General features: G+C 39.3%; 1 protein-coding gene and 1 long non-coding RNA gene across 2 annotated transcripts in view; one reads left to right on the forward strand and one right to left on the reverse strand.

Moving 5' to 3' along the window:
- FRI (FRIGIDA-like protein) overlaps positions 1-19,670 on the forward strand; it is a 37,272-nt gene extending 17,602 nt beyond the window's left edge. Inside the window, exons 2-4 of the mRNA XM_088979640.1 lie at positions 18,144-18,319; positions 18,398-19,267; positions 19,398-19,670. Coding sequence (XP_088835766.1) covers positions 18,144-18,319; positions 18,398-19,267; positions 19,398-19,445 — 1,094 coding nt within the window. The 3' untranslated portion in view covers positions 19,446-19,670. The remainder of the gene's footprint in view (positions 1-18,143; positions 18,320-18,397; positions 19,268-19,397) is intronic.
- Positions 19,671-20,764: 1,094 nt separating this feature from the next.
- Positions 20,765-22,791, reverse strand: LOC148862235 (uncharacterized). The gene is made up of 2 exons (XR_016110360.1): positions 21,625-22,791; positions 20,765-21,207 (listed from the first exon to the last, which is right to left on the reverse strand). It is a non-coding gene; the product is annotated as an uncharacterized LOC148862235 (long non-coding RNA).
- Between the last annotated feature and the right edge of the window lie 1,739 nt (positions 22,792-24,530).

Genomic DNA, 24,530 nt, shown 5'->3' on the forward strand with positions numbered 1-24,530 from the left:
AGTGTGTGTGATTTATTAAACCTGCTGAATTCAGTTTTCTTGGGAGAAGGGAGTTTGGAGCCCTAATTCAGCTGGGGTGTTTTCTTGTTAATCGTTCTTACTCTCTTTGTTAGCCACCTCCTCTTCTCCTTCTTTCCCAGTCAAGGAAATTTGGTGCTCTCCCATTCCCCCTAAAGTTGGTGCTTTCTGTTGGGAAGTGTTTCGTGGATGTATTAATACCTGTGACCTACTTCAAAGGAAAAGTCCAAACAGGTGTTTGCCCCCTAACTGGTGTGTCCTGTGTAAGTTGAATGATGGAACTGCAACTCATCTTCTAATCTCTTGCTCTTTTGTTAGCTTTATTTGGGATCGGTTTGCTTTCCTCTTTGGTTGCAGGAGGTCTTCTCCAGATAGATTGGATGGCTTATTTAGCCCTACCAGCATTAGTTGCACTATGAGGGGTAAGATCATGTGGAGGTGTACTAGAGCAGAAATATTGTGGACTGTTTGGGAGGAAAGTAATACAAGAATATTTGAAGAAAGAGAAAAAAACCAGGAAGCATTGATTGAAACAATAACCTTGAGAGTGGTACATTGGGTAAAAAGCATGGAGTTGTTTTCAGATTTAAAAATAGAAGATTTTTTCAGGGTTTGAGGTGTTATTGCCGCCTCCACTTCAACAACACAGAAGTTTGTTGAGAACTGGTGTCCCCCAATAGATGGTTGGAAGAAGCTTAACTTTGACGGGAGCTGTGTGGGGAATCCGGGCCCCTCAGGCATAGGAGGGGTTATTAGAAATGAAGATGGAAATATCATTGCTCTCTTCTCCGGTCCAGTGGGACAGGGTGATGTGGCGAGATCAGAATTCATGGCTGCAGTATTTGGGGTGGAAAAAGCAAAAGAAATTGGTATTAACAGGTTGGTTATTGAGGGAGACTCGAAAACAGTGATAAACTGGATGCAAAAGGGTGAAGGGCAGAAGGGGTGACATGGCAGATAGCTTGGCGGATAGCTTAGCTAAGCAAGGGATTCAAAGAATACAGCTGTTTTGGGCACAATTGTAATTTGGGTTGGGTCAGCTTTCAAAAGCTGGATTTTACAACTTCTTGTTATATCTACATTTCTTCTAATTATTGACATCTTCTTTGTTGCTGATTAAAAAAAAATGAAATCAAGAATAGGAGAGAATACAGACCTCTCAGATGATTTTGGAACTGACCTTGATATGTTGGTAATGGCGGATTTAGTTTCTGCACACAATCAGACAGAGACCAGATGGTGGTTCGGTGGTCCTAAACCCAAGCAAACTATGCAAGCTCTTATCCACGTACTTTTTTACCTTTAACTGCTTTTCCTGGTGTATCAACCATTTGAGGGTGCCTTGTCTTGCATTTGGGGACATGGGACCTGTAGTTGCATTCTGGACTATGGATTCTAAATTACCTCCACATGCTTTGTTTTCTCCCTTCATTGGAGCAAAGAGATTTGTTGTGTTGCAAAAAAAAAAAAAAAAAGAGTATATGAGAAGAATACCTGCCCCATGTCTTTTCAAACCTGTGGGATTTATAAATGGAAAGGTCTTGCAAAGGGTAGTTTTGGAAGTGCAGGGTACCTGATTGTTAATGCCCTTCGGTATATTTCTTCAACTCGACTTCGGTGTATATTTCTTCAAGTTCAGGGTACCTGATTGTGGCACTTGAAAGTTCATGTCCTTCGGTACCTATATGTAATTTTCCTAAAAAAAGATAAGACCATGACTTCAGGATGAGCAATACAACACTTTGACGAACTTCCAGGTGATCCTTGGCTAACTAATGGGGATCTTAATGTAGTCTACTTCTGTAACAAGAAAAAAGGGGAAATATCTTGATTACTAAAAGCATGAGATGTTTTCATGAGAGGATGGAGGCTAGGGGTGAAATAGAACAGTTACTCCTTTCTCGATACAAGTACAATGATAAATGTGTCCCCGATTAAGCATGGAACCCACAAACTAAAGTTAGGTTAAGTCTGTCCATTTACTTACATTAAAACATAATAAAACATAATGAAATGACATAAACACCCTAGATAAGTCGACTGTTGACACTTTCCCTTAAGCTAGAGAGTATATGTCCTATAGTCCCAATTTCTACATATGTAGTCTATTCTTCCCAGACTCAAATTCTTAGTAAACAAATCTGCCCACTGTTTCTTTGAACTCACGTTAGAAGTGCTGATCTCTCCACCAAGAACCTTTTCTCTCACAAGGTACAATCAACCTCTGTGTTTTGTCCTCTCACGAAATAATGGATTAGAAGAGATATGAACTGCTGCTTGAGTCTCACAATACAACTTTATAGGATTTGTCACTGTGAGCCTAACTTCTTGAACTAGATGGTTTAACCATGCAAGTTCACATGTGGTATGTGCCATAGTTCTATATTCAGCTTTGGCACTACTCCTTATAATGACAGTTTGCTTCTTACTTTTCCAAGTAACTAAATTGCCTCCAAGAAAAGTATAATATTCTATTGTCAATCTCCTGTCAGAGATTGTCCTAGCCCAATGTACATCAGTAAAACCTTCAATCTCCAGCTTGCCACCAGATTTACATGGTAGCCCTCATACTAGAGCTCCTTTTGAATACTGTACAGTCCTGATAACTGCATTCCAATTAGGAACCCACTGGTTTTGCATGATTTTTTTTTTTTTTTGATAAATGAGTGAAGGGTTTTGCATGAATTGTCTGAATAAGAGACGTCTGCTCTTATGATATGTTAGATAATTCATATTTCAGCTTACCAACCAATCTTCTATATTTATCTGGATCACCAAACAACTCTCCTGTATCTACACTCAAATTCAAATCTGATTATATTATAATATATATAGATATTAATATATAAAATTTAGATAATTATATAAAAATATAAAATATAAACTTTTATATTATACTATATAAACTTATATATAATAAACTCAATATATATTTGAATTAATTATTATATTTAAGTAAAAAATAATTAACTTTTTAAAAGATTTCTTTATTTAAAAAATGAAGCAGAGTTAGATTAAATCTGAATCTGATCTGAGTTCAATAGGATTCGGATTCAATCCAATTGATTTTGGATTGGATTTGGATGTCACATTTCATTAATCAAATCAGATTCAGAAAATCTGAATCTCGAGCACCACTTCCGAAGCAAGACAACATTGAATTTCTTCAAGTTTCTGAATCCCAATCCCTTTCCTTCATTGACTTTCAGCACCTGTTCCATTCTATAAGGTGAAATTTAAACTCTTCCATCAACACTTCCCAGTTCCCACAAAAAATCTCTCATTTTTTTCTCCAAAGCCTTTGCCACACCTGATGGAAAAGGGAATAGTGAAAGGTAGTAAGTGGGTAGGGCTGCCAACACACATGTAATGAGCACTAACTTCCCCCCTTTGGATGGATATCTTGTTTTCCATGAGGCTAATTTTCTCTCCAGTTTTTCAGTTATTCCATCCCAAATGCTACTACTAGGCATGCACTTGTCTTCCAAAGGCAAGGAAAATATTCTGAGGGAAGCCTCCCCATACCACACTTCAGTATGTTCATCAATTCTTCTAAGTTTTTAATCTGCCCTATAGCAATTAATTCACTTTTCAACATATTAACTCTCAAATCAGCCTAAGATGTATTCCAGAACCTAAATGTTCTCCTTCATGGGATCACAAAATAGGAGTGCTTCATCAAATTAAACAGCTCACTCAAGACATGCAAAATTAACCAGCCCTAAATGTATTCCCACCCCTTCATCTATTCCAGACTCTAGATTGGCTATTAACTGGCTGCAGAAGAAAGATGTTAGTTTGTGGAAGTTCTTGAATGAAAAAAAGAAAATTAACAAGCTCACTCAAGAGATGCAAATTCAGTTTCAGTGGTCCAAGAGGAGTGCCAATGCTTTCACAGACTCTTTAGCTAAACAAGGGGTGGGAAGAGCTAGTTTCTTTTGGGCAGTGTTGTTTTTTGATGTAAGAGATTTTACCCCCCTTCCTGTTGTATCTTCTACCATCTCCTTTTATTAATAAAAGTTTCTGTAGTTGATCCAAAAAAAAAGGAGTGCTTCATCTGCAAATTGCAATAGAACAATATCCCCAACCTCAGTTCCCCCATTAAAACCTTCTTTGTCATCTTACATAATGCCTCACCAACACATATAGGAATGACAACAAAGGATCACCTTTAGAGTTCTTGAACCTTATACATGAGGACCCATTAATGAGAATGGGATAAGGAGTTGACACAGATATTAACCAATTCGTCCATCTTCTTCCAAAGTTCACATGCCTTGAGATGTTGCCAAGAAACTCTCAATTGACAGTGTCATAGACGTTCTCCAAATCTACTTTACATGGTACACCCCTTCTTACCACTTCTCAACCTTGAATCAATCATTCTATTAGCAATCAACACCCCATCCAATATTTGCCTACTTTCAACAAAGGCCCCTTGATTTTGAGAAATTATACTTCCCATCCCTTTCTTTATTCTCTTTGCAAGCACTTTTGAGATGATTTGTAGATATTGCTGATTAGACTTATAGTCCTGAAATCTCTTAAATTTACTGCCCCACCTTTCTAGTCTGGCTCAATCTTTTATGAAATTCTTCAAACATCCTCACTACATCATTCTTCAGGAAATGCCAACATGTTCTAAAGAATCCCATGCTGAAACCATCGGGGCCCTGAACTTATCACATTCCATCTCGCAGATTGGTTCATGGATATCTTCTTTACATTCCTTTTCAAGGTCCTCCACTTGGCTTTCAGACAAACCATTGAACTGAATACCTTCCAAATTTGGCCTATGAACTCATTCTCATTTTTCCTTGAACAGATCTTCAGAAAAGTTAAGTATAACACGCTGAATTCTGTGCTCCTCCTGGATCACTTGACCATCCACCCCTACCTTTGAAATTGTGTTCTCTCTTATCTCTTCAACATATACCGCCAACCTCTGCCTCCATTTTACTTCCTCTTGGTAAGCTAGTTTACCACATTGTTGTCTTGCTGATGTCCTTTTCTTTCTTTCCTCTCTATTCAGCTTCCTTAATTCCTCCTCTCAGTCTAGCCCTTGAATGATGTTTAACATCTCTTCCTTATTTTCATCCCCTTTAAAGACCTTATTCCATTTTTTAATCTTCTCATCCAGCCCTTTTAACTTTATGCCTATCACATAATTTGCTGAGCCATCTACCTCCATTGAATTCCACTAGCTCTCCAACAAGTTAACAAAGCCATCCACCTCAAACTACATGTGTTCAATCTGAAAGGGGGAGGTTTTGTCACCCTTATGCAGTAATTCTACATAATAGAACGTGATTGAACGACAAACGAGTGAGAGCTTCCTGCCTTGCTAGGACTTTTCCACTAAATACACCATAGTAGGACTGTTCTTCTTCCTGTCCCATATTAACTAATTCACAATATATTGTCTAGTGCTATTTTAAGAATGTGTTTTTTACTTTTTAGTCATATTGTGAGTTCAAGAAAGAAAGAGCCCCTTATGTTGGTTTTGACATCCACACCTTTCCATCAAGGGTATGGTACCCATTTTGAAGTGTTCTTGTGCATTGTTTAGGAAGGATATTCAACCAATTTCTAGTGGGTTTAAGTGTGCAACATTCAAACTTTATCTCACCATACCTTTAGTTTTGCAAGGTTCTAAAAGAGATGCAGGTGCCACCTTGATCTCAGAGTTGCAATTCCTTTGGTGAGAATGCTAAACAAAGTGGAAATTAGGCGAGAAAATGAGAGATAGAGAGGGGAGAATCAAGGAAGAGGAATGTAATCCAAGGGTTAGTTTATTTCCCTAAAGATCTTTCACCTTTCCATTTGTTCAGTACCATATCAATTGGTAAATTGTGAGCACTGAATCATTTCTTACTACTTCAAAGCATGTCCTTTTTGGTCTGCCCCTATCTCTTCTGGCTCCTTGAACTTGTAACTTGTAATAAATCATTCCTTCAAGACAGTGAGGTCTTCTTATAATAAAATAGGAAGAAACAGCTGTATTACGTGAAGGTATAAGCATGATTTTGGGAGCTCTACAAGAGTGGAAACTTTTATATGGCTGGTAATGTCAGGAAACATCCTCCAGGTAGATAAGTTCAACTGATGCTTTTGGGAGTTATTCTGGCTCCTTGAACTTGTTCTGTCCAACTTTTGATTTTCAAGAAAAAGGCCATTATGCTATGGAAAATGGCAATCCCTTAATATGATCCTGCAAAAACAGCATTACCTCCTTTGTGGTGTCTAGGTGGCATCAGGTTGACTCAATAATGAAAATTCATCTCATCAGTTATGGGATCCTGCTAACAACCTTTCTCTCTTTTTAAGGATTTCCTTGACATTCATCTAACTAGATTATCTCTTTTTGTTAGAGCCTTGACATCATTGGATGGTTAATTTGTAAATAGTTGCACAACAATTTCAGTTGGCAACCACCCTTTTCATTCATATTTATTGGTTTCTTTTTTTGCAACTTGACATGAAACTGATCCATCTAACTTTGATTGCTCTAATGCTTTGACATCCAATACCCCTTATTCCTTTTATGGTTCTAAATGGTTGGATTGCAATTGATTATTTCTTGGTTTTTGCCATGGTTTGTTGTCCAGTTGAAACACTTGATCAATAAATATGTGCTGTCACCTACTTGATTTTGTAAGTTTTAAGATGATTGCAGTTTACATGTGAATGATTTCATTAGTATATATTGTGAAGTGGGCCAATTTATATACTGGGCCCTTATTTGGTTTTGTATGCTTTCTCTTTTCAATTTATATTGTGGGCCCCTACTTAGGGGCATATTTGTAATTTCAATTTTAACCTTAACAGCTAATACAAAAGACTATGGGGCTACATATCACCCCCATGATTTGGTATTCTTTCCTCTTTTCTTATCTTCATCTTTTGCCGGTTTTCCTTTTGGTTCTTCAATTAGTTTAGTTCTTCGGTTATTGCTTTTCAAGACAAGTTGATATTAGAACAATGCCCCACCTTTCTTCTTTGCTTATGACCCATACACTGATAGAATCGGTCGTGTCTATCGAAGATTGAAAGGCTGATCAAGTAAAGATTATTTCTCCTTGTTTCTTAAGGATTTTTGGAAGTTTTGGTCTATTGGATAACCAGTAAATGATTTTGTAGTTTTTTGCTTAAAAATCAGACAAACCAAAGATAAGAGAAGTTGCTTTGTTTGAAGACCCTAGGGATGGATCTGAGGTGGCCCTTAGGCTCCTTTTAGTCCATTTTAATCTTTTATTGAAATTGTCACTTGTTCTGGGAAGTATTGGGGTGATTAGAAAGCACACCATATTTCTCACCCTTTCATTGCACCAAGGTTGGGTAACACTAAGAATCTTTTGATAATTGTGATTGTAGGGCAGGGTCTCCTATTTGTCTTGGTTCCCTGATTATAGAAAGGCACCAGTGGAGTTGATTTTATTTGATGGGTGGTGCTTTTGGAGGACATCCCAAGGCACACATGGATCAGAATCTTATTACAAGTAGGGTTGCAGAGACCCTCAATGCACTTGTGACTAGTGTATCCTCAATCTATAAGAATCCACATTGGAGGTTGTGGGAAGCTAGGCTACATTACTAGAGATACTATAGAACCTGCTCCTATGCAAGATGGGTTCAAGAGAATGATATGATGATCATGACTATGTGATAAGGCGCCCATGGAGGGTTGCCTTGCTTACAATAATAAAAAAGTATTATTAAATTTGATTTGTCCAGTCAACATATATTGATTTTCTTGTTCAACTCTTGAAGATTTCTTTCTTTTCTTTTCCTAGGAAAAAAATAGGGTTCGGCTCTATTTTCTTAAATTTCTTTTCTTTCTTCCTTTTGTTTCTTGAATACGCTGATTTTCTATTTCATTTCCTTATGAAGATTATAAACAATTACTAGTGAAAGATGGTTGCTACTTGCTATGGAACTTAGAAAGCTAGCCTAAGATTCATGGTTTTTACTCATAAAAAATCCATCACCTTGGCAACAAGGTGCCCCCGCCTAACCTCACCTTGGTGCCTTGGAAACTAAGATGGCTTGTGAATTGATGTGCATGAACAAATCTGTTACAAATTGAATCAAGAAATCTTGCTCCACTAGGATGCAAGTTTATGCAGCATTAGTCTTTTGAGTCCAGTCTTCCCCTGGTGAGAGTTTGCTTTTATACCTTGCTAATGTTTTTTTTTTTTTTTTTATCAATAACAGTAACTTTTAAGAAAAAATATTATAGAAAGATACAATATGAAGGGAGGGGTAAAAACACTTCCCCTCCCTAACATTAATGGTCAGATTACAGCACAGCCCAAAAAAGATTTGCTCTTCCCACCCCTTGTTTGGCCAAAGAGTCTGCCAGAGAATCGGCACACCTCTTGGCCCACTGAACCTGAATTTTCATGTTTTGAGTAATCTGGTTGATTTTATTTTATTTTTCATTTGAGAACTTCCACAGACTAGAATCTTCCTCCTGCGACCAGCTAACTGTCAGCCTAGAATCTCCTTCTATCAACAGATTTCTGATTTTCAACTGCTGGGCTCTTTTGATCCTTTCCAGAGCTGCCAAAGTTTCAGCTCTCAATGAATCCCCCAGCCTATAGGTGCTGATAACATGGCAATAATTCGACCTTCTTCATCCCGGAACACTCCACCTATACCTGAAGGGCCTGGGTTTCCTTCACTGCTACCATCAAAGCTCAATTTAATGTATCCCAAAGTTGGAGGAGTCGTACCAGGACTAGGGGAAGAAGTCAAGGGAGAAGACTGAGCCACTTCTTCCCACTTTCTAATGATGTCTCCTGCTGAACAACCTTCAAATATCTTCGTAGACTTGACCCAATGAACCACCCTAACATATATTAATTCAATAATGGCTTCCCTGCTTTTTTCTTTCTCATGAAAAGTTCTTTGATTTCTTTCCTCCCACACACTCCAGCATACAGCTGCTGTAGCACATCTCCACAAGAGTTTCTCTCTCTTTTTTAAACCCCTCACCGATGTAGTACTAAATAAGCTCTGCACACTTGAAAATGGGGGGGGGGAGGTCCTTGCTAATGTTTCTCTTTTGGGAGAAACAGTGCTTGGAGTTTGTTCTCGATCCGTGTCTTTGGACCATGCTCTTATATCTTGTGACAAACTTGGGGAGTAGAGAAGGTGATGAGCCTTTAATGGAAGGGGAAGAGATTGCAAAGATAAGTTGATAGATCTAAAAAATTAACAATTTACTAGCTAAATGTCATGGTTTGCCTTCGATGGAAGGGAAGGTGATGAGCCTTTAATGGGGGATTTGATTGGTGAGAAGTTCTTGGTGGTTTCGTTACTAGCTTATTCTTCGCCAACAGTTGTGGGAAGGAGTGGACATCTCTTGATGTCTCCAGATGTGGTTTGCATAAATGTGAGCTTCGGGTTCATATTTATGCTTACTGATGGGAGAATATGTTCAGAGGTTGGAATCCAAATTAGGAATCTGGTGGGGGAGGCAATAAATCTGGGCCAAACAACATGGGAACAACAACGACAAGTGAATAATTTCATATAGGTTTGAGTGTGGTTAATGTACTCTAGCCGCTAAAAGTTAGAGTTGCAAGTGAGGTGCCTTGGTGTAGAATGCAGTATATAGATACATCTTAGGTATTAGAAACTTGCAAAATTTTGTTATTAATGTGGAAGAATTAGGCATATTGAGGTGAGGTTTCCAAGCAAGATTGAGGGGTAGGAAGATGATTCTTCTAATGAAGTGGCCAATAGCCATAATGAAAGGAGAGGTGAGCAATTGGTTTTGGTGTCCAAGGTTTAGGAGGTCATTGCTCGAGAAGGAAATAGAAGAGTTCATTGCATAATTGGAAAAGTTGGAGAGTACAAAGGTTTCAAGTCACTCAAGAGATGAGATGTAGTGGAAGGAATGTTCAAATGGAAAAGTTTCTATAAAAACATTATACTTGGCCCTTTGCAAGAACCAATTGGCTTCAAACCTGGCTGAAGGTGTTTGGGGTAACCCTATCCCTCTGAGGGTGGAAGCCTTTGTTTGGCTCATGATTTTGAAAACTGGCTCCATGTCCGTTTTTGGACCCAAAAACTGTTTGACTGAGGTATGGGAAGGTCAGACGATTTGACCTGGGAACTGGTGGTCAAAGCGGTTCCATTTTTGGCTCGGTTTTTAAAACCATGATTTGGCTTTTTGATGTGGATAGTGTCTTGACCATGGATCATTTGAAGAGTAGAGTTTTTAGTATGGCTAGCATTTGTTACCTTTGCAAAGAACAGGAGGAAACAGTTAGTCATTTATTTATCTCTTGCAAGATCAGAAGCAGCAAAAAGGCTAGGCTGATATGGAGACAAGTCTTGGAAGTTTGGATAGGCTGGCGGCAATTGTTGGTAAGACTTTCAGATTGGGAAGGATTGAAGTTGCAGTTTTGTAATTTTGATGGTTTATTCTAATTTGTTTTTTTCGTGTGTATGCTTTGTTTGAAGGTGTTACCTTAACAGCTTAATACCTTCTACTATTTTTCTTTTTTAATGAAATCTTTTCTTTTACTATAAAAAAATCAGCTTTTGGCCCATGGTCAGGAGCCATGAGTTTTTCCATTTGGAACTGCTAGGGGTTGGGGTGACCTTTAATAGTCTATGCACTCAAAGATCTTACTCTTTATTATAAGCCCAACTTTCTTCATGAAACAGAAAAGCAGAATAAGTATGCTAATAACATTTGTAGGAAGATTGGCTTATCTAATGTATTCTTAATGGAACCTCATGGCTTATTAGGTGGCCTATGTTTGGCATGGAAAGACCCTAAAATGGTGGATATCTTGTTTGTATCCAGGAGAATGATAGACTGCTCTATATTGGACGCTATGGTGGGTGGTCCATGGTGTGGGACCTTTGTATATGAAATATGATGAGGCGGAGGCTACCCATAGGCATATGTATTGGAGTCAGCTCTCTCAAATTGGTGCAATAGTTTCAGAGCCATTTATTGTGATGGATAAATTTAATGAAATCCTCGATTTTTTTTGCAAAATCTGGAGGAGTTAGGCCATCAAGAAGACATTTAATGGAATTTAGATCCTTCATTGGCACTTGCCAGATTTCTTATCTTGTGATATAACAGATATCCTTATGCATGGAGTAATAACAAGGGTGGTAAAGCAAATGTTCAGGAATGCTTGGATTGGGGAATTGCTAATATTAGTTGGGGGGCCTTATACCCAAATTGTTGTGTGTTTCATGAAACGCCCATTGGCTCAGATCATATGCCGATTAGATTTCAGCTCTTCTCGAAGAAATGGACTGGGCATTGTCCATTTTGTTACGAGGCAATATGGACCCTTGAGGAGTCCTATGAAGAGGTTATTATATCCAACTGGGTGGAAGAATGATATGTCAATCCAAGTATTCATATCAGTCGTAATATTGTAGCTTGTTTGAAAGCTCTCAAACACTGGAATAGAAATGTATTTGGGAACCTTCATGTTTGAATTGCTCATCTGAAAAGTGTTCTGAAGAACATGTGTTCTTAGACTAATGTTGTGCCCCACCATAAGGTCATTAAGGCTAGTAAGCAGGAGTTGGATGTGGCTTAGACATAGGAGACCCATCGGGCCCAAAAGTCTTGCATAACATAGCTGAAATGCAGTGATTGTAATACCTCCTTCCATATTATCACTATAAGGCAAGTTAGTATGACTTATAAAATCTAGAATCTGAATGCCTAATGGTTGGACCAAGAAGCTGCTATTATGGAAACCTTTAGAAGTTACTTCAAAAATATATTATCTTCAATTAGGGCCATAACTAGTTCTTTCCTTGGTTATTCTAAGATTCCATTACTCCAAACCAAACCATGATGTTATGCAGGCTTTCTATCTTATCCAGGAGGAAATCTAGACAGTTGGATTCCAAATTGGGCAACTGAAGGCTCTTGGCCCAAATGGAATGAATAGGCTCTTCTTCCAAAAGTATTGGCAGTTGGTGGGATCAGAAATCACTGCTGCCTGCAGGAGATGTTTATCTCAATTTGAGTTCCAGAAGAATTGAAGTTTACTGCCTTGTTTTCATTCCAAAGTGCAAGAAGCCATCATCTATTAATTGCTACATGTCAATTTCTTTATATAATGTGATGCATAGAATTTATGTTAAAGCATAAGTTGATCAAATTCAAAGTGCTTTCCTAAAGGGTTGCTTAATCTCAGGCTACAATTACATACATATAGCCGTTGAAGCTTTTCATCTTTTGTGATGAATGATAATAAATTTATTAATTCAGAAGCAGAGAAGCTTTTCATTTTCTTAATATGGAAAAGAAGAGGGAAGGGGTTTTATCTGGCCTTCAAAGTCATATGCATAATGTATATGCTAGTATATGTTATTGCAAAGTGATCCAATATTGTTGTAGCTTTTCCTCCTAGATATGCAAAGATTATCAATGCTTAAAAGTAAAGTTATTGAAGACAACAGCCTTGTGGGCCTTAAGTTGAGTAGGGTTGGACCTCAAATTACCCACCTCTTGTTCGCTAAAGATTGCTTCATCTTTGCAAAGGTGAATCTCAGTCAATGTGAAATGATTGCAAGGGTAATCTGAAATTCAATGAGCTCTCTGGGATGGCTAAAAGTAGGGGAAAATCTTTGATCTTCTTTAGTGCTTCTATGCCAAGAAGAGTCCATCATCTAATAGCTTGAAGATTACATATTCCACAATCAAATGGTGTGGCAAAGTGTTTGCGCCTTCCCAATGACATGGTCAAAATAAGACTGAGTTTTTCTCCAACATGTTGGAAACTATGTCCAATAGGATCTCAGGTTGGACCAATTTCTCCAACATGGCAGAATTATTGCCATGTTTTCGGGGCCAATAGGAGGAGATTCGTTAAGAGCAGAGCTGATGGATTTACTTCAAGGTGTAGCGTATGCCAAACAATTGGGGCTGCATCAAATGGAGATTGAAGGGACTCTAAGCTGTTAATGGGGTGGATGCAGTCAGGTTGCTTGGGAGCATGGAAATATAGATAGATGATAAGGGAAATAATCAATAGAGGCAGATTGGTGTGTGCTTTAAGTGGACAAGAAGGTCAGCTAACGGGCTAGCGGATACCTTAGCAAAACAAGGGATTGTAAGAGAGAACATGTTTTGGGTAGTGTTGTAATGAGTATGTAAATTGGGTCAACTTCATTATAGGAGTTGATAGTTGTACTTTGACACCGTTTGAAATATTTAATGAAGTTACCATTTTCAATCAAAAAAAAGAGAGAGAAGAAAAGCCACTGGCTGAAGTGGGACATCGTCTGTATCTTTTTTATGCTAAGGTCCAAAGAAGCTTGGGCTATCAAAATTTGTAGGCCTTCAATTGGGCCTTGCTAACAAAGCAGTGTTGGATCTGTTGTACAAGCAAGATGCTATGTGGGTTCATATTCTCAAGTCCAGATGGCACCCTTTTGATGATCATTTGGAGGCCAAGGTTGGAACCAAACCCATATGGGCTTAGAGGAGTCTTTTATGGGGCAAGGATCTCCCTTTATATGGCGGGTAGGTCATGGCTCATCAATCTGAATCTAGGAGGATCCTTGACCTGCCGACATTTGAAATTCAAACTCTAAAGCTAAGCTATTGTTTGTTATTGATCAAAAAAAACTTTTATTAGATAATGTGGGTGGTTGATCTCATCCATCATGTCCTATCAGTGGAATGCTACCTTGTTGTGCAATCTATTCTCTTCGGATGAAGTGGCTTTCATCTTGCAAGTTTCACTTGCTTGGGTATCTCTAGAAGATGAGCTTACGTGGGGCCCAACCAAGGATGGTTAGTTTCTAGTCGGAACTGCTTACCATCTAACCAACTTGGTTGGAATTATATATGGAGGATTGAAGTTTAACATAAAATAAAGCATTCCACATCAATATTGCCACAAAGCCCTCCCTGTGAAGGTGAAGCTAAAATCTTGTCACATTGATATTGATGATACATGCCCAAGATGTGGTAATGCGTTTTTTTTTTTTGATCAATAACACTTTCATTAAATAATCAATAGAAGATTTACAAGAGGAAGACAAACACACTTATCTTCCAAGAGCAACAAAGAACCTCAAGAAAAGGAAAAAAAGAAAAAAAAAAAACACTAAAGTTACAGCTTAGCCCAAAATAGTGAATCCCTTTCTGCCCCTTGTTTAGGTAAACCGTCAGCTAGGGAATTAGCCGATCTTTTAACCCAACATGTCTTAACTTCCATCTCCCACACCAGCCACTTTGAATTTCCTTCTCCCATTGTTGTACTTCCATAAGCCATTGCGATCTTTAATCAGCCACCCTATCACCACCTTTGAATCCCCTTCAATTATGAGTTTCTTGATGTTCAACTCCTTAGCTTTCTGGACTCCTTCCATAACTGCAAAGATCTCAGCTCTAAGGGAGTCACCCACTCCAATTGGGCCTGAGAAAATGGCAGAAATTACCACATTTTCGTCCCTAAAAACACCCCCAATCCCCGATTGTCCCGGGTTTCCCCTACTACACCCATCAAAGTTTAATTTCAAGAATCCACCAGGTGGAGGGGTCCAAGCCACATTCATTACTGACTTGGTCTGTGTGCAATTTGCAATTTCACCCCACTTTCTCAACATGTCATCCACAGTGTAATCTGTGAATAGCTCCAAAGATTTCAGCCACTATATCGCCCTAATATGTATGATAGCCCTCAGATCTGCTGCTCCTCTCTCAGCTTCTGAGAATATCCTGGAGTTTCTTTCTTCCCAAAGTGTCCAACATACTGCAGCCCTTAGTCCTCTCCACATAGTCCTTCCCATTTTTATCCGCCACCTGAAAAAAGAAGGGGAAAAAAGGCCCTAAAAGTCTGATGGAGGATTCCAACTACATCCATATAGGGAGAAAGCCCAATCCCAAATTGACCTCGCAAAATGGCAAGACACCAGTAGGTGAAAACCAATCTCCCCATCCGCTTTACAAAGAACACACCACTGAGGTGGCAAGCAAGTATTGGGTCTCTTCTTTTGGAGTAGATCACCAGTGTTGATTCTTTCCAGATAGGCTTCCCAACAAAAACTACCAACCCTAGGAGGTATTGCTCTGCACCAAACCTCATCAACAGGGAAAGGGGGGAAAGTAGGACTGGTGGACTGACTTAAGACTTTGAAGAAAGAAGCACAAGAAAAGATGCCATTGGGGGTAAGTGTCCAAATTCTAGAATTCGCCCTAGTGGGGTCTAAGACAACGTTATCAAGAAGTGCAATAAGGCTCGAAATACTGTCAAAGTCAGAGTCCCTCAAATCCCTTCTTAGACCCAAGTTCCACCCAATCCCAGAAGTGGAAGAGGACGGGGTGATGAAAGACGATGGAGGCATGGAGGCTATTGAGACTATTATGCATTATGCATTGATGTTTTAAAACATGGAGGCATGACATGACACATTCCACTACCTGGAAGCATGAGGCATAGTTCAGAATGTAAGAGGCCTAAGCCTACTTAAGAGGAGGGGGATGAGGAAGGAGGGGGTGGAGAGGCATGGGGATCTCATATGTTTTTCTTCTCTTTCTTTCTGTCTTTTTGTACGAGGCATATAGCCTCTAGCACACCTCATGCAAAAGGTGTAAGAGAGTCTGCACATCCTTTGTTTGAATCCTAGTGTGCATCGCTATTTGGATGGGTCAAGCTTAATTTTGACGGAGTAGGCAAGATCAATATGCAGTGTGCAACGACTCGATTTGTGATCAGAGCGGCTTCAGGTGAGCTCATATCGGTCAATGGGAGCTGTGTGCTATGGCACCATATTCATATGAAAGTCTTGGCCATGCATAAAGGTCTAGTGGAGGCTTGGTGTTTGGGTGTTCAAAAGATATTGTTGGAGTCAGATGTTGCAGAGCTTATTTCTTTCATCAACAACCCCTCTATTTTTTGATAAGTATTCATCAACAACCCCTCTTTGGTACTGATAAAAAAAAACAACCCCTCTTTGGCATCCTGAAACTCTATTTAGGTCATTCATGCAATCATTTTGTTGACATCTTCATTCTCTGATATCTCCTTTTCTTGGATTGCTAGGTCAGCTAATGAAGTGGCCCTTGAGAGTGCCAGGTGTGCAGTAAGCTGTGCTGTAATATATGAACTTTGCATTGTCTTACCCACAATGGTTAAGAGTCTCTTATGGCTCATGAGGCTCACTATTAGTAGTCCTGCCTTGGTTCTTTGTACTACAGATAAAAAAAAAAAAAAGAAAAAGAAAAAAATGATGTAGCTTCACATTAGCAGGAATTATTTGTGGGCTAAAACATTGAATGAAATCGAAGACAGTTGGTTGTAATCTATTCCTAGGCATTGAATGTAGGTAGAGCATATCAACTAAGGAGCAAAGTAAATAATCTGATACTGGGGGAGAAATAATTGGCATTATATTTGTATACATTCAAGTTTATTTGGTAAGAAACTCATCACCTATAGATTGTGGAGTGGTGTTATCAAATTACCTTGAGTTTGTGGTTAGATTGAGTCATTGAACTAGGAGTATGATATTTCTAGACAACATATTCTCACTAGGGAGAATGATATTTCTAGTTGTACTTGTAGACTATGTGAGGAAAAGGAGATGTCGTGGTGGTTTGTGACTATTCTAAAAGGCTGAAAGCACACTAGAGACCTAGCACAACGGAGAGATGTTTTGGAAGTTGTACATGAATTTGAAGCCAATCAGGTTCGAAAATCCCAAGAAATCAAATGCTAACATGGCAATTCATGCTAACGTGAATTTGTACCTGGGCAACCTTTTCTTCCTTATCTAGACTAGCAAAATTTGAGAAGTATCGTAAATAGTTGAGCTAGTTGGGAGTAGAGGGAATCTTGCTTCAGACACATGGTCCTTTTCTTTTAAATTTGCACATTCAGGTACTTGTGTCACTGCCGACATTTTACCCTTATCAAGTAATCACATCATACCTTTAACAAACTCAGATGCTTCTGATGACATGATTAGTGTTTCATCTTTGATCATTCATACCGATTATGCTCTGGTAAGAACTAAGCATTGATGGTTGATGGTTCTCATTTCTCAGGAGGAGCATCAAAGTATCTGACAACTTCTGTTATTCATGTTCCTAAGCTAAATGCTAATTTGTTACCTATTAGTAGCCTCACAATGAACCTAAACTGTTCCATAACTTTCTTCTCCAATCATTGTGTTTTATAGGATCTATTGTCCAAGAGGACTATTGGGAATGACCATGAGGTGTATGAAATATAAAAGATGATGGGAGTGACTATGAGTCTTTAGATGTAGTTTTTATGTCCACATTCTTGGTTCTTGTAGGTCCAAGTTTGATCCAAGGCAATCAGATTATGTTTTTGGGGTATGCTATAGCTTAGAAGGGGTATTTCCACTTTGATCTTACCATTAGGGATAAATTTGTTTCTATTTCTTGGTTCTTGTAGGTCCAAGTTTTATCCAAGGCAATCAGATTATGTTTTTGGGGTATGCTATTAGCTTAGAAGGGGTATTTCCACTTTGATCTTATCATTAGGCATAAGTTTGTTTCTATTACTGAGCCCTTATTTCTTATATGCTTTACGTGGGGAGCATGCCAGCTTTGGTCCATCTCATTGACCTGGACCTTCCATTGCCGTGAGAAAAGGTTAGTGGATCCAACTTTGCTTCTGTCTCCTATGAGTTAGTTTGCGAGAATGTACAAGAATCTCTGTCTAGGCCTAAATGGTGGGAAATAATGCAGAATGAGATGGATGCACTTAAAAAATATCAGACATGGGGAGTGGTTTATTTACTACTGGAAAGAACATGCCCTTTGATTGGAACATGGGCATCCTGCTATCCATCTTATATTTTTCTAAAAATCAAATGCATATTTTTTTTTGTTATTAGTACTTGCTTTATCTTCCTAGTGTCCTAATTTCCATCTTAATTTGTAGTCATGCTTCACATATATGCCATGTCATTTATCATGCAAGGGATGAAAGTGGATGAAACCAATTATGTTAGGTTTAAACTCCGGTTTGTAAATATATTTCTTGTGTTAGCTTTGACTTTATGGCCTTTGTCATGAAAAAAAATGCTTCAGAATTAGATGACCATTGTTTGATTCTCAAATCTATTTTAAATATTCGATGTCACAGATATAATCAAGACGATGGTGAAGAACAAAATGTATGTTGAAGCTGTTGAGGTTACATGGGTATTTGCTGTTGAAGAGAAGTTCCCTCCTCAGACAATGCTGACATCATTTTTACGTGATTCCAAAGAATCCTGGAAAAAAACAAGGAGAGAAGCACAGGGTTCACCGCTGCAACTGGTATGGTATATGTGTACATCTTGTCACTATATTTGCTGGGATTACCATCTTTATTGATCCATAATTATGTTTTCACAGAAAGAGGCAAATGAAAAGCAAATTGCTTTCCTGAAATCCATAACCAAGCTGATGGAGGATCACCAGATCGACCCCATGAAGTTTCTTCCAGGATGGAATATCAATAACAAAATTGCTAAACTGGAGAAGGAGAACGCATCATTTGACAAGAAAATTAAGGAAAGAGCAATTTCAAAGAGAAAAGCTGATGAGGTTGAACCCGCAAAGAAATTGAAAACCCATGACGTGAAACGTCCTCGGCCTACTTCCACTATATCACTCCAGGCACATCTCATGACCATGCAATCACAGGAACATGGCACTGTTGGCCTTGCTCATGACAAAGGTTTGTTTGATGGATTAACAGGTAGGAATGTTTTCAGCAGTGGATTCCCCAGCATGCTGGGTGGCAACTCTCGGGTTCCTGTCATGATTAATGATGGGTCACCAGGTGTAAGTGGTGTCGTTACTGCACATATGATGGGCAATATAGCAGGAATAGGCAATGGGCTTGCAACTGGCACTGGAGCAGGAAGTAGTCTACCGTCATCAGTTCCATTTGCTGGAGTTGGTGGTTCTGGACAGACGAGTGATAGGGTAGAACAGATGATGAGCAGTGGTTTCAGGCCATATGGATGGTATGGGGATGGGACCTTCAATGGAAACTCAGTGGCACAAAGCTTTACCGGACTGCCTGCATCGAGGGAGAGAAGTTTGTTGGGGCCATATGTGGAGCCTGGCTTCTTAGGGCTCCAAAAAGCAACGACCCAACCTCTTGGGAACCAGAAGTCAGGCTCTGATATTTATCAGTTTGCTGATGCAGTTTTGGAACGTGAATCGTATCATATCGGTGGCCCTCGCTCTAACAATACCATGCCTCCTGCGGACCCTGTTAGTCACTCGTCTTATTTGCATTTACAATAATAGAGCGTCTGGCCCATTCACTGCATCATATCTTCTTTTCACACATTCTTTATCGAGACTTCTGGGCGTAAGACCGAGTACCTTTTTTGTCATGCAGGGGCGCTTGTTTCTCAAGAGCAATTGGCGCATGACTCCAGAATGCTGAACGCGTCACCGGATATGGGTTTTTGATTCATCACCCCCATCCCCACCTTCAACACCCAACTCAAATGATGTTACAAATAAAAAAAAATACCCTATGTAACAGACCAAAATTTATAGGTTTGCTGTAGTTATTAGGCACTTGTTTTGTTCTGTTGGGCACAAAATCTAACTATTTATGGACATGATATGATGATGTGACTCCAAGCGGATGACGGTTGGCACCAAATGTAGGCTATTCAATGGTCTATCTCCGGGGTTATGGCATCTGATCCAGTTTCGTTTTCGCCGGATTAAGAGAATTATAGCCAATGTACGTGTGGTGTAGTAATTTAACCAGGCCAAAGGTGCAGGGAATGGGGTTCTCTGTAATAGTTGAGTAGAGTGTTTGGATTAGTTCTTAGAAGTTTGTGTTCTTTCTGGTTAAGAAATCAAGCCCCTGTTTGGGTTTATTTTCAGGAATAAGCACTTATTTGGGTTTATTTTCCAAATGCAAATAATTACTTATTGGTGTGGTCCTCGCATTAAATAACTGCTTATTCAAATAAGCACTAGGCCAAATAGCTTGGAGCTTGGGTAAGTGGGTTGGAACCTTACCTACTTGGCGGTTGGGTTAGGATTGGTACCTTACCCCTCGAATGGACTAGACCCCCAAGTGGTGAATGTTAGTAGGTCAGGTTTGGTACATGTTTGTCTCAACCCTAACCTGACCCAATTGGATTTAGTAACATGCAATTTCTGAAGCTGATCTGACCTGCAGTCTTTCAATTGTATGTTTTATAGCACATTTTCAAGACTTTTTAGTCCTTAATTTAAGTTGAAATATGTCACTTTTTCCATCATTGAAAGAATAGAAACCAAAATAAAAATGAAAAGAAATCTTAAACTTTAAATAAGATTTATTCTTTAACTGATGGTGGCTTAGCTGGTAGGATCTTCGACAAGTTGGGGTTAAGGGGATGAGGGGTGCGCATGAAGCAATATATATATAATTATGATATAGTTATCCCTCTCGCATTGGTCACTTTGGGTGTTAACATGGTTTTATTCATGGATCAATTGGGCCTATTTCGTGGCAAACTTGCAAAAAGTCATTTGGTGTGTTCTTCTAACATTGAATTTGCCCTCAAGGAGTCAAGGTTAGGGTGACAGACAGGACATGAGTGCAAAGGCTGCGTTTGAAAACGATGCAAATAAGTGTGAATATAAATTTGTAGAGTGTAAAATGGTCTATATAAATTGCAAAGTTTGATTAGTTTTGCATTGACAAATTTACATTCTTACCAAACAGATTTTTACTGTAATAGATGCAAATACGAATTCCAATAAAGCATGTCTTCTTTTTTTATCAAAAGCCTACTTGAATACAAATTTATTTATTTTTTATTGATATGCTTTTATGCCTTATTATTAATGTAATTATACATTGAAAAATGTATTTTCTGCCATTTATCAATGTATAAATATAATTCTGCCAAATACAGGCAAAAGTAAACCAAAGTGCAAATTTACCCTAAACTAAGATTTGCACTCCATTTGCATTGTTTTCAAAAGCAGCCCAAGGAAAATGCATTTGGAACCACTATTATTTATGTTTCTATGGTCATTTCTATGGGATTTTTTGTCCTTGAGATCGGCCATGGAGCTAATGCAATTGATGGATTTTTGGGTGAGATGTGTTGCAGACTCAACTATGTTTTCTCGAGGCGTTAGTGTGATGATGGAGGATCTCCTCAGCCGATATGTCGTTTTGTTTCCAGCATTACCTGCAAGCAGAGGAGAGATTATATTTTAACTTTTTATAGGAAGCAAACATGAGCACTTGTAGCTAGTGGCCGCGTATAAGTGCTCGTTGATCAGCAAACTCGAAATTTTAAGTAGCGTTGTTTGCTTGGCCAATGGCCACCACCGGCCCATCAGCCCGATAAGCCTAACTTCTCATGTCTGAATTGGAAGTGTCTACGGGCTACTGCACCAGACCAGCAGGTTTGGGGTTTCCATTCTGCATTTTGAGGCTTGGGCTGAAAAATTCCTCTCGAGTCTACTAGAGTCGTATAACAAGATCAAGAGGGATTGAATTCGGGTCATCCAACCGGATCGTATTCGGTCGGATAAACAGATACCATTACTTACGGTACATGATACAATACATTACAGCCCTCTAATAAATAATGGAGCCGTACCCGTTAGCATAGGAGATTCGGACCCGGGTAAACCGCCTTCATCGCACGTAGGAGGCAGATACACGATATTTGGGACACGTGTTGGGGTTTACCACAATGGCCACAGCAGGAAAACGGTTTCCTTCTTGAACTTGATAAAATGTCCCCATTAACAACTGGGAATGCTGGAGACTCGATCGGATGGGGCGAAAGAGCAGCAGCGGCAGCACGGCGACGGTGATGGGGCTTCGGATGATACAATGCGGGAGACAGACGGCCCACGTGATCCGCCCAGACGGCCAAGTCCACCAATTCGTGATCCCCGTGAAGGTTTCTGATCTCATTCTCCTCCACCCCCACCACTTCGTCGCCCACGCCTCCTCGCCTACTTCGACCTCCTCCTCAACGTCAGCCTCGTCATTCAAGCGCTGCTACTTGTCCATTCTGCCACTGGACGCCCAGCTGGAAACGGGCATCATATACGTGATCCTCCCCTTACCCCGTCTGTTTCCACAAGATCCACCTCCCGCTCCCCGCCTCTGCGCCTGCTTTCTCTCTTCTTCGTGTTATTCTTATGACGCTTCCAGTGCAGGCACCGGCATCGGCAGTGCCATTAAGGCTGAACTTAAACGGCATTGGCCGAGTCGGGGCACGACCACTAGCGCTGCTGCAACTTCTTTTCTCCAGTTTTCCTCTAAGATATCCCCAGAAGAAGACGGAGGAGGCATCAGTGGCAGCAGTTCTACACAGTTGCTAAGGCGAGCTTGGGAACCGGAGCTGCAAGTTATATCAGAGGACCGTGCACTGATCATCAGTGAATCCCAAGGACCAGACGGTGAGGGTGGTAGTAGTAAGGGAAAGAAGCTTGTTTCATCGCTACTGGCACGCAACTTTGGCAGCAGCAACGGCGGGGATAGAGGTTAGATCTCAAGTCTCTTATGTCAAACTCTGATTTTAGACCCTAACATTCCTCTTGGCCCGGAATCTGCCACTTTACAAATCTTGAGCTCTGGCTCTGAGAAGAAATACCAACAGCCCAAGGGTCGGCAGGCTGGTGGGAGCCAGAAGGCGAGGCCATAACTGATGCTCTTCAAAGAACATGCCGTCCAGTCCTTTCCGGCGAGTGGCGGTGGTCCGGTTACGTCTTCCTCTCTTCGCTGGGGTAAGCATCTGACTGGTCCCGCCCCCGACATGGTCTGAACAATTGCCGTGCGACCCACCAGCTCTATTTTTTTTTTTTTGTTTCTTTATTATTATATAATTAGTATATGTGTTTTTCTTAAGCATATGTGTTGGAAGCTTTGATGTAACACAAGCTGTCCTTCGTACCGTCACCGTCGGATTTGTAAACATAAAAATAAGAAAGCTTAATCCCACAGCCTTGAAATTTTAGTAATAGGATTCGGGATGATATGACTGGACTACCACGTCTATGATTTGATCCATCTTATAAACATGAGTCCTAAGGACAAGTGAGCAACCTCAGCCTCAGGACCTGGTGTCATACATAGAGTTGTGTGGTTAGAGTTCATTCCATATCATATCATATCATAAAGTGCATATACTAGCATTTCGCTATAAACATCTACAAAAAAAAAAAAAAAATCTATGTGATAGACGAGATAGAACACCAGTATCATTTGTCTTCTTTCAAGGCTATTTGTCTCCTTGTCATCCATCTAAATTATATATTCTTTTCTACATTTGTTAATTTATATGCATAGCTGTTGTACAATAATGTTTCTGAGGGTGGCAGTAAATGATTTGTGTACCATCAAGGCCACTTATCACATGCATCTGTCCAGCCCAAGCCAATTCCTCTTCTCAATCGTATGCACCACGCATGTGCTTTCTGAGTGCGTCTATTAATTATCAGGGTAAAATACTTAAACCTTTCCTGTTAAAAAACAAAAAACCTTCAATCTCTTCAAATTATTTACTTCACATTTCATGTAAATTATACAAATAATCACTTCTATTGATTTGACATTAATAACCTAACCGGTAAATTATTGAAATCTCCCCACAAACTTTGTTGAAACGTCTTTTACATAACCCCCTCCAACATCGTTACAATGACCCCCTCCATTATCTTGATGTTGAAAACTGGATCATATTTTGATGATTCCTCTTAATTTCTAAATACCTAGGATGCTTTTAAGCTTCGTATGTTTTCTGAAAAGTAGCAAAGGACAGGTAAGTTTGTAGGTCCCATGAAAAAGAAATAAACTTTGTTCATGTTTTGGTAATTGGTATTAGTAGGTCCCGCTGAAAAAACGATTCTTGAGCAGCTCATTTAAATTGTATTTGACATTTCTTATTTTAAGGGTTTATCTCTTTTTTGACATTAAAAACTCGGGCATTTTAATATGAGACAAGTCCTTCAAATGAGTAATGTTAAATGCAGTTTTACTTACGCAAGTAATACTTTCCCTAAATCTGGGAAAATTAATTACCATGTACATTGAAAATCGCTTATAATTGATGGGATAATACTGTCCTTTTAATAATGCCATTTTTTTTTTTGGATAAATCAGTTATAACATACCTTTACCTAGAAAATAAAAGAATATTGATAATTGCTCTTACCTAGATATCTATTTTTCACAAAGCACTTTCTCGGATATTGCATTTACCCATATAAGTCATTTATCAAGGCATGAACAAGACTTACTTGGAAAACGAGGTTTTATGATAAATTCATCTGTACTTTGTCTATTAATTTATTAACTTAAAAGGTTTTGGTTGTTTGTGATACAATTTCATTTGCAATACAAATGCATGAAATTGCAAATGAAAAAATAGTTGAACCACAAATTGGGGAGGTTAGAGATCCCCAACGTCCCCTAGCTCGGGGAAACTCTTCCCAAATGTTCATTTCTATGGTTAGAGGGGAAAGCCTCTTTTCACCCCTCCCTACTATGAAG

The sequence above is a fragment of the Nelumbo lutea genome, chromosome 3 (genome assembly GCF_056320005.1).
Source record: "Nelumbo lutea isolate HS-2025 chromosome 3, American lotus-T2T, whole genome shotgun sequence".
Taxonomy (NCBI): Eukaryota; Viridiplantae; Streptophyta; class Magnoliopsida; order Proteales; family Nelumbonaceae; genus Nelumbo; species Nelumbo lutea.